At 40.3% G+C, this 16,856-nt stretch overlaps 1 protein-coding gene across 6 annotated transcripts in view; it reads left to right on the top strand.

Annotated features, from left to right (window-relative positions):
- MACF1 (microtubule actin crosslinking factor 1) overlaps positions 1 to 16,856 on the top strand; it is a 343,697-nt gene that overhangs the window by 281,016 nt on the left and 45,825 nt on the right. For all 6 annotated transcript variants that reach the window (XM_069586902.1, XM_069586911.1, XM_069586919.1 and 3 more), the window contains 8 exons: positions 7,330 to 7,491; positions 7,650 to 7,820; positions 8,460 to 8,626; positions 12,225 to 12,384; positions 12,733 to 13,059; positions 14,206 to 14,290; positions 14,785 to 15,026; positions 15,707 to 15,913. In XM_069586902.1, coding sequence (XP_069443003.1) covers positions 7,330 to 7,491; positions 7,650 to 7,820; positions 8,460 to 8,626; positions 12,225 to 12,384; positions 12,733 to 13,059; positions 14,206 to 14,290; positions 14,785 to 15,026; positions 15,707 to 15,913 — 1,521 coding nt within the window. The remainder of the gene's footprint in view (positions 1 to 7,329; positions 7,492 to 7,649; positions 7,821 to 8,459; positions 8,627 to 12,224; positions 12,385 to 12,732; positions 13,060 to 14,205; positions 14,291 to 14,784; positions 15,027 to 15,706; positions 15,914 to 16,856) is intronic.

The raw sequence follows: 16,856 nt of genomic DNA on the forward strand, positions 1-16,856 counted from the left end.
TAAACAGTTTTGCCTTTAATTTTGGAAAAGATTATTAGTGGGAAAGGGTGATTCTGCTTTTGAAATTTATAGTAAGCATGTTCTTTCCTAAATCAAGAGGCTGCTTATTCATTGTTGATGTTTGCAGTCAGGTAGAAGCTAGAGTATATGCACTTTGGATTGAGACCTGAGATACTTTTAACCACTCTGAGACAGTTAAATTTCCTGAGGCTCCAGTTGCCTCATTTGTTAAGGCAGAAGAACCCTGTGAGGGTTGTGAGGATAAAATGAGATCATCCATTCAAAGCACCAAACAGAAGATTTGAGTCATTGTCGATATGTTTCCCCTTTCCCTTTCAAATAGATAATGTTGGTTAACTGAAAGAATTCACCAAAGCAGGTTGGGTGAAAGCCATATATGGATGTGTGAATAGCAGTTTTTAAATACAAATGTGTATTTTTAAAGCCTGGAAAAGGCATGGTAATGATTATGAAGAAGGTATTTTAGTAATCTTGTCAGTCTTTGTGTTCAGAAACAAGTCAATTTTCTTTCCCTGGACCTCTTGTTTCTTAATCTGTGAAATTAGGAAATTGGGCTAATGTCCTCCTAGGTCTCATAGCTCCAAGATTTTGAAATCCTCACGTTAAAGAACATAATGTGTTGTGAACCCTATTCCCAAGATTCCTATCCTTTAGCGTTTCGTAATCAAAGGATTTCAAGAGTGGGAGCTCTCTGCACTTTACTGTCCTGGTGTCATTGGTCACTGATAAGGAGGGAAGGGAAGGAAAGTTATGACCAACCTAGATAGCATATTGAAAAGCAGAGATATTACTTTGCCAACAAAGGTTCGTCTAGTCAAGGCTATGGTTTTTCCGGTGGTCATGTATGGATGTGAGAGTTGGACTGTGAAGAAAGCTGAGCGCCGAAGAATTGATGCTTTTGAACTATGGTGCTGGAGAAGACTCTTGCGAGTCCCTTGGACTACAAGGAGATCCATCTTAAAGGAGACTATCCTTGGTGTTCATTGGAAGGACTGATATTGAGGCTGAAACTCCAATACTTTGGCCACCTCATGCGAAGAGTTGACTCATTGGAAAAGACTGATGCTGGGAGGAATTGGGGGCAGGATGAAAAGGAGATAACAGAGGATGGGTTGGCTGGATGGCATCACCGACTTGATGGACATGAGTTTGAGTGAACTCTGGGAGGTGGTGATGGACAGGGAGGCCTGGCGGGCTGCAATTCATGGGGTCACAAGGAGTCAGACAAGACTGAGTGACTGAACTGAACTGAAGGAGGGAAGGAGTTAGAAGTTTAATCAAATATAGTCAGTGGTACCTGAGTGCCAAGGTGGTTTTACTTTTGTACCATCTCCAGGACCCAAAACAGCGCCTTCCCTGTAGTATGCATTCCTGTTGACCAAGTGGATGAATGTTAATCTCCTGACTATCCATAGATGCTGTGAGAAAGTTGGGTTCACCTCCATTGCAGAACCTTTCAAGGCAGCCTTAGTCAGCTAGGACCAATTAAACATGCAGCTGCCAGCAAGGAAAGATCATTTTAATTGCAGGCTAGAAGCCGTCTACTTTGCCACAGGTTTTCCGCTTAGCTGTGTGGCGGTGGTGTCACCTGGACTTCACAATTATTTTGTAATGGAGCACCCCATCAAGTTAGAGTGCATCACCTTTCAGATTGATGGATTTGATCCACTTTTCTCAGTTTTACTGAATTTGGGATTGACACCAAGATCCCAGCATCCTATGCGAAGTCACCAGCATTCTTGATTACACAGACTATTTCTAGTATAAAGCCTGCAGCAATAGTCGATTTCATTATAAAGAGCCAGTCAAATCTACATAAAGGAAAAATATTCAGAGAAACTCTTAAGTCAGTCTCTGGGATCTCTGGTAGTCTGGCAGCTACATGAGGTAGTCATTTTATGAAATATTGGCTGATACAAATGACAGGAGAAACAAATAATAGCCCAGCTGCAAAACCTGTGATTTAGAATGAATTGCTTTAGATCTTCTTTGTGTGTATGTATAATGTTCACATGTGTACATGGTTAAAATAGATATAACCATTCTAATCGCAATCACCAGGTTTGGTAGAAGAAAGAAAAGCCAGAACTTGTTTGCTATTTCCATAGTGGGATCCTACGTCCTCTAAGAGCAATCTGTGGTTTTTTAAGCCTTCTTCTCATGTGTAGACTTCCTTAGACTTAATTTCCAGTCACTGGTTCAATGAAGAAAACAACCATTTGTATAAAATAGTGGTCCTATAAAATTAATTTGCCAAGGAAGTTTTAAAGCAAAAATTGGAGAGCCTCACAATCTCGGTTCAACACTTGAATCCTCAGCCAATCAACAGAACTTTTATGGATTTATTTGCTTTCTCTAACACTGTTTCTCTACAAGGATTCATTCATTTACTGGATAACTACTGATCATATACCCAGTACTCTGTGCTGGGTACTGGAGCTTCTGCAGTAAATAGAGTTGGCATGGTCCCTGCTCTTGTGGAACTTACAGTGTAGCAGGGGAGGCAGCATGTGTGTTAAATTGCTACGGTCCTGTCTGACTCTGCAACCCTGTGGACTGTAGCCCATTGGGCTCCTCTGTCAATGGGATTCTCCAGGCAAGAATACTTGAGTGGGTTGCTGTGCCCTCCTCCAAGGAATCTTCCAGACTCAGGGATCAAACCAGCATCTCCTTCATTGCAGGCATATTCTCTGCCATTGAGCCACTGGAGAAGCCCAAGGGAGGCAGAAATTAAGCAAAAATGATACAAATATATGGTTATGCTGCTGCTGCTGCTAAGTCACCTCAGTCATGTCCAACTCTGTGCAGCCCCGTAGACAGCAGCCCACCAGGCTCCGCCATCCCTGGGATTCTCCAGGCAAGAACACTAGAGTGGGTTGCCATTTCCTTCTCCAATGCATGAAGGTGAAAAGTGAAAGTGAAGTTGCTCAGTCGTGTCCGACTCTTTGCAACCCCATGGACTGCAGCCTACCAGGCTCCTCTGTCCATGGGATTTTCCAGGCAAGAGTACTGGAGGGGGGTGCCATTGCCTTCTCCATATATGGTTATAAATAGTGGCAAATGCTTTGAATAAAAAATAATAAAAGTTATGATAAGAAACATTAGGGGTATTTAATTTCAGTTGTCGTGTCAAGGAAACAGTTTTAAAACTATAACCTGAAGGATAAATAGAAGTTACTTAGTCAAAGAGCATTCTGGACAAAGGAAATGGAAACTGGAAAGAGCTTGCCATGTTAAAAACAAAAGAGAGCCAAGTGACCGGACCACAGTAAGCAGGGTTTCCAGGAGAGTGTCTTGCAGTGAACCTGGAAAGGTAGAAAGGGGCCAGATGATGCAGGGGCTGAGAAAGAAATCCTGAAGGATCTCTACCTTAAAAGCCATAGGCAAGTATTGAAAGATTGAAGTAGGGGAGTGAAATTATTTTGTTGACATTTTTAAAGGATGACTCAGCTTAAAGATAGATAAAGCTGGTTCACATTGACAAAAAATATTTTTAACATTATTTGGGTTTATAAATCTCAGATTTCTTTTGTCTTATATTTTGATAGTTTATATTATAATTGACATGGAATTCAGAAAACACAGAATGGTTTGCAACTTTAAAAAATCACACTGGCTACTATGTTTAGGATGGATTGTAGGGGATCAAGGACAAAGTAGAGAGGCCTGCCCAGTTACAATTGTCTGGGTGGCTTAGATGGAGAGTCAGTGGATTTGCAGACAGTTGGATGGATCTGAGACACAGTTTAGGGGCAGAATCAGTAAGACCTGATAATGGTTTTCATGTTGGGGGGTAGTGAGGGGAAGTTATCAAGGATGGCATTGAGTGGATGGGTGGATGGATGTTGGAGGGTGGAGGAAACAAAAAGTACCCATTGAACTGAGAAGGCATTTTGAGACCAAAAAAGAAGGCAGGCAGCTCCATATAATCAATGGATCCGTTTATTATGGAGTAACTTACTCTCAGGCTTCCTTGGTTCTCAGCAGTTAAGAATCCGCCTGCCGAAGCAGGAGATGGGGGTCGGGAAGATCCCCTCAAGAAGGAAATGACTGCCCACTCCAGTATTCTTGCCTGGAAAATCCCGTAGACAGAGTAGCCTGGTGGGCTACAGTGCATGGGGTCACGAAAGGGTCAGACACAACTGAGCAACCAAACAACAACTTACTCTCAGGGTAGCATTAGGCAACTACAACCCAGATGCTTTTGCAGCTGCACTCTGCACCGTCATGGGGCCAACCAGGACAGTTCTGCAGTTAACCTAGAGGGTGGGGATTGGTGCTTGGGAAAAGGACTTGTATTCCTAAGGCAAGATTTATGAATGGGTTCTGCTCTATGGGACTAGGAATATACATCAGCAAAGGTTTTCATTGTTTGGGGACTAGCAGAGCATAGGGGCTACCTGGTCCTGATGATTATTAAAGAGTATCTATTATCTACAAAGCCCTTGACAACAGAGAAGTGATTTACTGTACCGTACAGTCCTCGGTGGGGTCAGCAGAAGGACAGGAGAAACTCTAAGGGCCCAAGATGGTGTCAGCTAGGCTCACAGGCCAGTGGGGAATTGCTCAGGGAAGAGCAGCGTTGGGGGAGAGGAAATTAGCAGGTTTACTGTTCAACTTTGGAATGGTGTGTGGCAATATTAAGGAAAATAGGTGGATATTTAGATTTGAAATTCAATATATATATATAATTTTTAGAGTAATAAGCATTTATTATGGTAAGGAATGCCATAGGAATGGGTAGAATTGCCTTTAGGGGAGTGTAGATTGAGAAAAGGCCTCAGGACTGGCGTCCTACCCTTATCTGTGCCCCTCTAAGGCTAACATTTGGAGATCTAGAAGAGAAAGAGGAAGTGCGCGAAGGATATCAAAAAAGGATCAGTCAGGATGAACGCTGGGAGAATGTGGTATTACTATAGATAAAAGTGATTTAACAAGTTCTTTGGGAAATTTTCTGTTTTATGTCCCTGTTGCATCTTACAGCCATGCAATCATTTTTACTAGTGGTCTGCTCTGGGAAATGTCTGCCAGCACTGGTCAGTTAGTAACACGGCACAGTCCATGTGCCATGAAATACTAAGGAGTAGGAATTTTAATATATCTAAAAGCACAAGTTTTGCAAAACAGCTTTATTTGGGAATTAAGAGAAAGGAGCAAGTGTTTTCAGATTTATTTTCTTTAACATTCTGTTCAATTGTGTTCACTATAAATATTGAAAGTACTAGTATATAGAGGCATTTTCATATATTTTTAAACTTCTGGGGAAAAAAAAAAGACAAATACCCATTCCCTGTCAATCCATAGAGTGGACATGGGAACTGAAGAAATCTCAAATACGTTATGTGAAATGTTCACGAGCAAAGTAAATCCAAATTTTAAGAAAAGAATTGGTCTGTTATATGGAAGAGATTATCAAGCTACTTAAATTATGTTTTTACTTTTCTGTATGATTTACACTGATACCAGTAGAGCTTCTTGCCAAGATGGAGGTATTCACTGTTGCCCAGTACATGAGACCCTTAGCCACACATGGCCTTTGACCCCATGAAATGAGGCTAGTGGGTGGAGGAACTGAATTTCTAGTTAACTAGCCACATGTAACTGTTGGCTGCCATATTGGACGACTCAGGAAAAATTACATATCAGTCACAGCATGAGACAGGACTTGATTGCTGGGTAAACGGGGGCTCTTCCATGTGGACTGGACACCTTCCGTCTGTACTTCAGGCATTTCTGCTCCCTTCACCTTTCCAGCCCCTCCCACAGCCATGTTGTTTTTTCCCCTCTGCTCTGATTGTTCTTCAGTGAAAGCACGTTTAATACCAAGTGGAATCATAGCACTTGCTTTCTCCAGGAACCATGTTATTGGAGTAACAGTCATTTTTAGCTGAACTGCTGTGTAGAGTTGCCTAACAATATGGTGTAATCAAATTGTAGTATAAAACGAAGCCCACTGGCAATTACCTTTATAACCTTCCTTTCTCAGTGTCCCCTGGGGCCTTTCCTCCTTGTGACTCACTTGTTCAGCCACAGACCATTCTTTCTAGAATCAGTTTCCTAATCCTAGTGTGATCTGTGGTCTCACATAGGCCAAAATTAGTCTTACCCAAACTTATAATTTTCTTTTGCATTTATTTTTGTCCTGTTGGATTCTTCAGCTTTCATTGATTCCCCTGCCTCCCTGAGCTTGAAGGAACTTTATGTGGAAGAAAAAGGAATGGAAATCTAGACTAGTGGAATGTGGCTGATTTTATCCTCTGACAATTGAGAGAAATCTGATCTTAGGGACAAATATTTATTTCATTTTTTTCCCTTAATACCATTGGAATGGCAGAAGTACTGTTCTCTTTGTTTCCTTTTATAAATTTCTTTTTTTTTTTCTAGTTTTATTTTTTTTTATTTTATTTTTTTTTAATTTTTAGTTTTTTATTTTTTAAATTTTAAAATCTTTAATTCTTACATGCATTCCCAAACATGAACCCCCCTCCCACCTCCCTCCCCAGAGTTTCCTTTTATAAATTTCTAAGTAATAATGGACCTTGACTGCACTAGAAAGAAACACTCACATTGCTTGTTACACTTGTTTACAGTTATAAAATTCCATTGTTTCATGGTAAACATGGATATATAGTATCACTGTTTTTGAGATATTTTATGTATATCTGAGTCTTGCTTAAAATATGTCTGAAGTTGTTAAGGACATCTCCCTATAATACTGGCCCACTTCCCTTTGTAATCAGAGGAATACTACTTCAAGATTATTGGCTGTTTGTGGTCTGTGGCCTTGGAACAGAATGGAATTAAATGGCCACAGGGGTATTAAGCTATGGGGTTGGGATTCTTCACACCATTAATGTGTTTTGGTTAATTATAAGTCCTAGTCAGAGAAGAGCATTGCATGTATCATGGTTGGTTAAAGCTATCCCCCAAGGTATTTTTAATCTTAAGTACTAGTCATTTGATATCACCCTTCCCATTTAGGATTGATAATGCATCACACTTTCATGGTATCTTGAGGCTGATGCTTCTTTATTCTCAAGAGCTTTTTGCATTAAAAAATTAACAACAGAAACAAACTATGAGTCATGGTTTAAATGCCTAAGTAGTGCCATAACTCTCTGTAATTGCTTGTCCATAGGAGAATGTTTTGAAATGTGAAACCACATTCTTATTTGATACTTCTTGTACAAGTGGCTTGTTTTGTCTTGTTACCCACTAGCCCTCCTTTGTTAAAGCATGCCTCCCCCAAGAATAACCAGTCACTGTCATGCCTATAGATTAAATCTTCTTTGGCTTACAATTATCTAGATGTTTCAGAAAGAACAGGTGGATCCTCTTCAGATGAAACTGCAACAGGTGAATGGGCTTGGCCAGGGCTTGATTCAGAGTGCCGGAAAAAACTGCGATGTGCAGGGTTTGGAACATGACATGGAAGAAATCAACGCTCGGTGGAACACACTAAATAAAAAGGTGAGTGAACGGAGGGCATAGAAAAAAGATATGGCAATTTCAGGTTTCCATGGCACCTGAATGCAAATAAAACTTCAGTAGTTCCAACCTGGAGTTAGGAAAAGGGATGAGAAGGCATTTCAGAACTCTCCCCTTTCTCCTCTGTGTCTGTGAAACAGGTTGCACAAAGAATCGCACAACTGCAAGAGGCTTTGTTGCATTGTGGGAAGTTCCAAGATGCCTTGGAGCCATTGCTCAGCTGGTTGGCAGACACTGAGGAGCTCATAGCCAATCAGAAGCCTCCATCTGCTGAGTATAAAGTGGTGAAAGCCCAGATCCAAGAACAGAAGGTAAGGGAGAATGTTGGGGCAGTGAACGGTAACAGCCGAAGGGAATGACAGACAACACAATTTGCTTATAGTTTCAGGAGCACAGTTAGGAGTTTAGCAGAATCCTAACCTACCTTGTGTGATCCAGAAAAGAAAGATGGAAATTGATTTTTGTCACCTTTGTAATCTCCTAGTTTACCGTGCCGTATGTTGAACTGAGAAGTTTTGCTGGTTCACTTATCCTGTTTCAGTGTTTGTCACCACTTTATCTTAAGAGATTTTGAGTGTTTTTAGGGTCGGCAGTATTCTAAATAATGTTGTATATCATGTATAAGGTTCTCGCTGGTTCCCCGCCCCCTTGGTTTAATTTCCACTTCAGTGCCTTTTTCTCTTGGTTCAAGTTAAATTCCTTTTCAGTCACATGATGACAGTCACTGCTCCATTTAAAAACCTGAGTGTAGGAAAAGTTTATATGAGTGGTAGGAATTATATCTCATGTTTTTGCCTCAGGTTGAGGGGAAAAAAAAAAAAAACTTCCCTGTTAATTAAACTTAGGGCTCGATGAGGTGAGGTTTTTGGATTTTGTATGTTTTACTTGTTTTGGATTTTAAAAGTGACCCCATGTTATCTTTTTTCATTCTCTTTAAACATGTACATCAGTTGCTCCAGAGGCTACTAGATGATCGAAAGGCCACAGTAGACATGCTTCAAGCAGAAGGAGGCAGAATAGCACAGTCAGCTGAGCTGGCTGATAGAGAGAAGATCACTGGACAGCTGGAGAGTCTTGAAAGTAGATGGACTGGACTACTCAGCAAGGCAACAGCCAGGTAAAGCCAAGACTTGTGTCACTGAGATGCTGTAAAAGCCCCTGGATGACGCTCATGGAGCTCTGGAGGTGTTTAACAGCTTTTATCTTGAAGAGGGATAAGTTTTTAGAGATGATCCGCATAACCAGAGTGACTCTCAGGAAATGAGCCTCAGCTCTTCCGTCAGTTTCTGAGAGCTGGGAGACTCATTGCTCTGTGGTGGTGCTCAGTTGCAATATCATCATATCATGCTTTCAAATGATAGACGTGGACTCCTACAATCCAGCCAAGTAATTTTCTGAGTTTTGGAAACAGATTTCTTTTTTTTCCCATTAATATTTATCAATCATGTTTCTGATACTTGGAATTAAAAAGTATCATGTTTCTTTTCTGTTAACTTATCCCAGTATTAAGGGGTCTAGGAGCTAGCCTGCATCTAGGAGCTAGCCTGTGGTTCTATTAAATGAGCATTCAAGAGCTGCATGGACTGTCTTTACCAAAAGCTGCAGGCAGGCAGTGTACTTCTCTCCTCCACAGAGGTGGTTCCTCTCTTTCCATAGCTATCAGTTTGTCCAGTGTCACTTGAACTTAATAAGTCACACTGGGTCTTTACTTTCAGCTGGTACTGTTCCCAGTTTTAAAAGTAAATGATAATGAATCAGAAATGAGTATGAGAGTTGTAAAGTTGATCACTTATTATTTAGGTAGCTATGGGTAGTCTAGAGGTAACCCCCTCTTCAGTCTCTTTACCTGTTCATGGCTGGCTTGTTTCTCATCTGAGCTACGAAGTATTTACTTGCCCATGTTAGTAGGAGAAACAAAAGAAAGAATTCAACTTACTTTCATTTCCAAATTGCACTGCTTTTTTTCTTCCCTCTTTCTATCCATTTCCAGTAATAGTACCATTGACCCTCCAACTACCTGGGTTTAAAACCTCAGCCTCATTTTCTTTTTATCATTTTTTCCCTTCTCTGCTTTGTGTCCCATATCTATCGGGATACTAAATTCTATCTATTTTGTGTCTACAGTATCTTTCCTCTCCATCCATTTCTCTGATTCCAGTTCACTTGCCTCAGTTCATGACTTATGAACTCTCACTTGGGCTCGTTCCCATGAGGTAGCTCACCTGAGGGCAGCCTCCTAACTAGCTAACCGTAACCACTCTGCTGCTGTTTCCCCTCAGGCCTTCCCTCTGCACAGTCAGAGACATCTAATGACTGCCTGTTGCCTATAAAATAGTCTCATTAGCCCACCATTCAAAGGTGGCCTTAACCCACCTTTCTTCAGTGCAGTTCAGTCACTCAGTTGTGTCCGACTCTTTGCGACCCCATGAACCACAGCACACCAGGCCTCCCTGTCCATCACCAACTCCCAGAGTCTACCCAAACCCATGTCCATCGAGTCGGTGATGCCATCCAGCCATCTCATCCTCTGTCATCTCCTTCTCCTCCTGCCTTCAATCTTTCCCAGCATCAGGGTCTTTTCCAGTGAGTCAACTCTCTGCATGAGGTGGCCAAAGTATTGGAGTTTCAGCTTCAACATCAGTCCTTCCAGTGAACACCCAGGACTGATCTCCTTTAGGATGGACTGGTTGGATCTCCTTGCAGTCCAAGGGACTCTCAAGAGTCTTCTTAGTTTCTGCTGTTCTTCTCATTCTTTATGGTCAAAGTAACCCATATTCGGTTCTTCAGTGTCTTCGGTCAGTTTCCGAATTCTGTCTTTGCTGATGGTGTTCCATCTTCTATGAAAGACTTTTGTTCATCTCCCCTGCTTTTATGAAGCTTTTCTTTATTCCCAAGCATAGAATAGTTTCATCTTCCTCTTAACTGCCCTGACTCTTCATGTGAACCTTGTATTATGGTCATTATTTTATGTGCTTACCTCCTAGGTCCTTAAGCTCACTAAAGTCATGATTGTTCCTAATGTATCTATTTATGAATCTTTCCTTCTATCCTACTTGCTTCCATGTTCCGAACACAGTTTCTGGACCAGTATTTTAAAGAGAAATACCAAGAGCAGCAGCATTTGTTAAGGCATCCTAAAGAATTCTGTTTAGGTTCTTTAATATTGTATTTTTGATGCCTCCAAATTATTTTAGCTCTTCTCTTTCCTACCCCAAATCCTGTTACAGTGATTTCTTCAGATTTTCAAATCCTGGAGTCATAGATAATTCAGAAAGATCTAACAGTCTAGGACAGTTCTTTAAGAATTAAATTTTTAAAATTTAAAATTTGGAAAAAAATAGACACATATATATGTATAACTGAATCACTTTGCTGTAAACCTGAAACACTAATAAAACTAACATTAATTTTATTAATCAGCCGTACTCCAATATAAAATATAAAAATGTTTTTAAAAGTTTAAAGCAAAAAGAGTAAAATCTTTAAGCAGGTCATTAACCAATGAAAATAAACCACCAAGCAATTTATTTAAGATTATATTTTATGTTTTACTTGTATTGATTGAAGATGTAGTTTGAAGGTTGACATAAACTAAGAAAGGAAATTCTGTACTTTATATTGACGTTTAAAAATAGCATCTAGAAATACATTTTTCTTTACACTCAAGCATTACATTTCCGGATAATTCAAATGGCAGGTCTTTATATTAAATCATTTATTATTAATATGTTTGTCCAGAGTACCCAGCATAGGACCTGACACAAAGCAGATGTTTAGTAAAGATTTATTGAAATATAAGTACTTCCCATCACCCAGGCCCTTTTCAAATAACACAGCGCTTAGTCTGATCTTAATGGTCCAGAGTCATTGTTATGGCCTTTGATGATTATTCTGTGTGCTAATATAGTTCTATGGTTGTTTTTGTGTCTTTTGTTTATTAGGCTGCCTTCAGTATTCAGGCTTCCCCTCTCCTTTGTAATTGGCTGATTTTAATCTATAGGGTATTTGAAATCCACACTTAGTATGGATGTTATGTTAAATAAGATTTAAGATTCCAGTTATAAAGTACATAGTTCTTTTGGGTGCCATTTGCCTTAGCAGATTCAGCTAGTTTGAGTTTTTGTTTTTTTTTTTTTTTTGCCTTAAGTCAGAATTCAAAGTTATGCTCTGAGGCTTGAAATTAATAGAAGCCTGACTGATTTAGGGGTGATAGGAAGGAAGTTCTTGTTCACAGCTTGATCTACTTGTGCTCTTCAAATCCTGTCTTTTCTCTTCATAAGTGAAGGTAGCAGTGACAGGGAAAAGAGAAATGAAGACTGATCGATTTTCCACTCCTTTAAACGTTATTTTGGTCACATGCACAGAGGATGCACGTGCTACATCCCATAGGAGAAAGAGTAGAAGGTCTGATTCTAATTCTCACTGTGCCATTGCTACCCTGTGGGCGATCTGGACAGATCTTTCTTTAAGCCTTCAGGCTTGGTTTTCTCTGTTTATAATAGTGGCATAATGATGCCTATCTTACAAGGTCGTGACAGAACCTAAATAAGGTACTGCAAGCCTTTAAAACAGCAAAGTGCTGTTTTCTGTGTGTTCTGTTTGCTATTGATATTTCAGATGTGCCTGGTTAAGATTGGTCTTTTACTGAATATAGTACTGTTAACAGTTTTAATGTGACTTTTTGCCTGAGCAGCTTGTTCTATATATTCGTGTAGGCAGAAACAGCTGGAAGATATCCTGGTTCTGGCCAAACAATTCCATGAGACAGCTGAGCCTATTTCTGACTTCTTATCTGTCACAGAGAAAAAACTCGCCAACTCAGAACCTGTTGGCACCCAGACTGCTAAAATACAGCAGCAGATCATTCGGCACAAGGTAGGAAGTAGTTATGGTAAATGAAAACACAAAACTGGAATCAGAAATCCTAGAAAACTTCCTGCAGCATTCTAAAAGATGTATTTTGGGGTTTTTTTAATAAGTTTAACTTAAAATATGGTCCACTTATTAATTGGACTAGTCACATTCTTCAAGTAAAAACAGAATTGGACTTATAGGCTACCATCAGAAAAAACAGCTTTTTGTTCTCTGTTTTTATGTTATTTTTACCCTTCCATAGGTAAACTTATATATTATTATTTATTATATCATTTGTGATTCATTGTCTCATGTTTACTTTTCATTTATTTTGTTTCTGTTATTCATTTTTTCCATCTGGATTTCCAGGCTCTGGAAGAAGAAATAGAAAGCCATGCAACAGATGTGCACCAGGCAGTCACAGTTGGGCAGTCCCTCTCCTCCCTGACGAGTCCTGCAGAGCAGGCTGTGCTGTCAGAAAGGCTAGACTCGTTGCAGGCCCGATTCAGTGAGATTCAAGACCGGTGCTGTCGGAAAGCAGCCCTGCTTGAACAAGCCCTGTCTAATGCTAGGCTTTTCGGGGAGGATGAGGTGGAGGTGCTCAACTGGCTGGCCGAGGTTGAGGACAAACTCAGTTCAGTGTTCGTAAAGGATTACAGACAGGATGTCCTCGAGAAGCAGCATGCTGACCACCTGGTATTCATGCTTTCCATTCTTATTGGTTATGTTACTAAGTTATTTTGTCATTTTAATTCATGTTTGTCTTCATTTCTCTCTCTCTCCCCCCCTTTTTTTTATTCCAAACATTTCAAATTTATTTTATACACAAGTGCTTAGTTACAGACTTGTTGCTAAGGACTAATCTATTTTTTGATGAGTCCATGGAAATACTTAACAAACTGAGTCATTAATTCTAGAAGATGATCCAGAGTGTAATCAGGAGCCATCTCTATTCCAGCTCATGTTTTACATCACTCAGGAATGTATCATTCAGCTACCACTTGAGCACTTATGCAGAGGAGTATGTACTTTAACAAAGTGTTAGTCACTCAGTCATGTCCAACCCTCTGCAACCCCATGGACTGTAGCCTGCCAGACTCCTCTGTCGATAGAATTCTCCAGGCAAGAATACTAGAGTGGGTTGCCATTTCCTCCTCCAGAGGATCTTCCTGACCCAGGGATCAAACCCAGGTCTCCTGCATTGCAAGCAGATTCTTTACCATCTGAGCCACCAGGGATGCCCAAAACTTTAAGAAAACCAGATTACTTAACAGTGTTCAGCATTTGATCATATAGTGGTAACTTTTTAAATGTTTCTAGAATTTATATGCTCGAAGTGCAGGAATTCTGGGTCATCTTAGTAGAAAGAACAGTTTGCCCTTTTGTTTTGTTTTTATGGAATTTCTTTGGAAATGGTAGATTCTTCTACTTCATTGACTTCAGATATTGAGAGTTTTTAACTAGGATTCTAATTTAAGTTGGCCTGTTATTGCTGATTTTCTTTTTTTGAACTTTATGCCTTTTCCTTTGTTTTGGACATAGTAGACATTTTTTGCTGAATTCTTCTTCTGCCTTTCTTGGGTTCAGGTTTGGTACCAATAGGTTAGTAAAGTGGATTAAGTCCTAAATCTCTTCTCATCAAAGGAAGGCTTGCCTATAAGTATCTGATTTCATTGTTCTGAGTAATTAAAGGGGTAACCAAAGAGAAAACGAAGGAATCAAATATCTCATGTTTAAACTGATATTCATCTCCTTATTTTAAATTTGGTCTCTTAAGGGTCTCACATTTCTTCCACTTTGTTGTGTCATAGTTTTAGGATTAATGGTGTTCTTTCCTTTCAGGCTTTAAATGAAGAAATTGTTAATAGAAAGAAGAATGTAGATCAAGCTATTAAAAACGGTCAGGCTCTTCTGAAACAAACCACAGGTACTTTGAAAAGTGCATCTCTTAGTGCCTGGTCATACAGACATTAATCAGCACTCTGCACTAGCCACTTCTCTTTGTAGATGGGAGGGGCTTAATACTCACTGATTGTATTATCATGTGCTTCCTGGCAACTGGGGCTTGGGTTTCTATTTCCTGCTACATCTTTTATTGAAACACTATATTGTCTCAGATCTGGTTATAGATGAAAACTCTCCCTGCCCTCCAATATGTTGAATTACCAGCATTTACTGAAAGATGCGAAAAGTGTCTAGAAAAACCTGCAGTCAAACTCAGATCCTAATAATCTCAGAAGTCATTTCTTTTATTGATTGAAGGTTTCTTTCCCACTTCCCTTGGTGTGGGACGCTAGGTGAAGTCACTGCCATAGGGAGAGAGTATCCATAAAAGTTAAGCTCTGACTTGAATAAAGAGAGGTTAAAAGGGCTCCCTTGTAGCCTATTAGACACAAATAAACGGTGTGCTGTCTCCCACAGGTGAAGAGGTATTGCTCATTCAAGAGAAGCTGGATGGCATAAAGACTCGCTATGCAGACATCACAGTCACTAGCTCCAAGGCTCTCAGAACCTTAGAGCAAGCCCGGCAGCTGGCCACCAAGTTCCAGTCTACATATGAGGAACTGACTGGGTGGCTGAGGGAGGTAGAGGAGGAGCTGGCAGCCAGCGGAGGACAGTCCCCCACAGGGGAACAAATACCCCAGTTTCAGCAGAGACAGAAGGTGAGCTGACATCCCACACTGTAAAGGGAAAGAATTTTTCTCTTAGAATCCTGAAGTTCCAATTCTTGAGTTTTACACCATCTATCTTTACCTGAAATCTAAACCAAAAATGTCTGTCTGCCTTGTTTTCTGTTTATTCGTGGAAAAATAAGTTTTGACATAAGGACAGGCCTATATAAGAGCATTTATCATGGTCTGAAGAAGAAAAAAGATTGACTCTGAATACCCTAGGAAGCTTGCTTCATATGGAACATTTTAGAACTCACTGTCATAGTTCACTCTCTAAAAGAGTACCTCATAGTCATCTCTAATTCTCCTGCAGGACCTGTGCAGTTCTAGATGCACAGAAATACGGTGCATTTGTTGAGGTGAATAAATGCCTATGGTTAAAGCATTATTTATCATTCTGTTGAAGTAAGGAGGAAAAAAAGCAAGAAATACCATTCATGTTACCCAGAGACAGTCTGGCCTGAAAAGTCTTGCTGACAGTTCTAAGCAGCTGAGCCTAAAGTCAGGCTGTGGAGTGACTGAAAAATCTGAGACAAGAAAAAAAAATAAGTGAAGGAAGGAGGTCAGAGCCCTGCTGGGATGTGTGGTAGAGTGAGCATTTTCCACCCAGCACAGCTGCTAATGTGCTTAATTTAGCAAGAGATGGCCTGAAAACTTTTTTCCCTCTTTAGGAACTGAAGAAGGAGGTCATGGAGCACAGGCTGGTGTTGGACACAGTGAATGAGGTGAGCCGTGCTCTCTTAGAGCTGGTGCCCTGGAGAGCCAGAGAAGGGCTGGATAAACTCGTGTCCGACGCCAACGAACAGTACAAGCTGGTCAGTGACACTGTTGGACAAAGGGTGGATGAAATTGATGCTGCTATTCAGAGATCACAACAGGTAATCTTTATAAACACCCCTGCATTAATATTTTAGGCAGCAGGGATATATATATATGGGAAGTACAAAACTATGACCCACATACATACAGTTTCTGGAATAGGAATAAATGAGATCAAGCTAAATCTGATGCAGCAAATTATCTCAGTGGTAGGAAGTGATTTGATAAAGTTATGTGAGGGTAGATCTAGGTTTGACTGAAGATGCTTGACCCCTTTGAGGAGAAAAGAACTTGAAAAAGAAAAGTGTGTGGGCCCTTTCCTTGCTAATGCCCTGCTTAGAGGCAGATGGTGATAAGGGTAGATAATACCTAGATCGAAAAGGTCTGAATGCATCAGTCTTAGTTTGACATCATCAAGTGTTTCAGCATTAGATGGAAGAGGGGACAGAACCAAGAACTATAATTACTATCAAATATGCTAACCAAAATAGCAGAGCCATCCAAAATAGAATGCTGCCAGTAAACACAGGTGTCATGTTTCCCTCAATCATTTGTCCTTCCTGCTTTCTGGGAAAAGTTGTTTTCCTTTGTAGGTGGATATGCACCTATTAATGTGCCATGGTGCAAAAATAATATAACATGACCCCTTGGGTTCATGGTGATAGGTAGTTGCTTTCTGAACCCCACGAAAGTTTGTTTTGATTCCAAATTGTGGCCAGATATCTAAGAATGAGATTTATCACACTTGGGAACTTCTCTTTAAATATTAGTGTAACTGGGCAACATTGATAAGGAAGAGACAGAAGGTTGAGGGGCCCTTATTAAACAGTGGCCACATAGAACATGTTCTCTTGTTGTTGGTGTCTTTGCGTATGACTTGTCATTGCCTGCTGCATCCCATTTAAAGGCTTGCTGTTCTTCGGCAGTCTTAAACTTCTTCAGCTAAGCGAGTAGTTCCAAGTTAACTTGGCTCCGCCATCTGCTGCCATGTTAAGTTTGTAT

This window comes from Ovis canadensis, chromosome 1 (assembly GCF_042477335.2).
Source record: "Ovis canadensis isolate MfBH-ARS-UI-01 breed Bighorn chromosome 1, ARS-UI_OviCan_v2, whole genome shotgun sequence".
Classification (NCBI taxonomy): domain Eukaryota; kingdom Metazoa; phylum Chordata; class Mammalia; order Artiodactyla; family Bovidae; genus Ovis; species Ovis canadensis.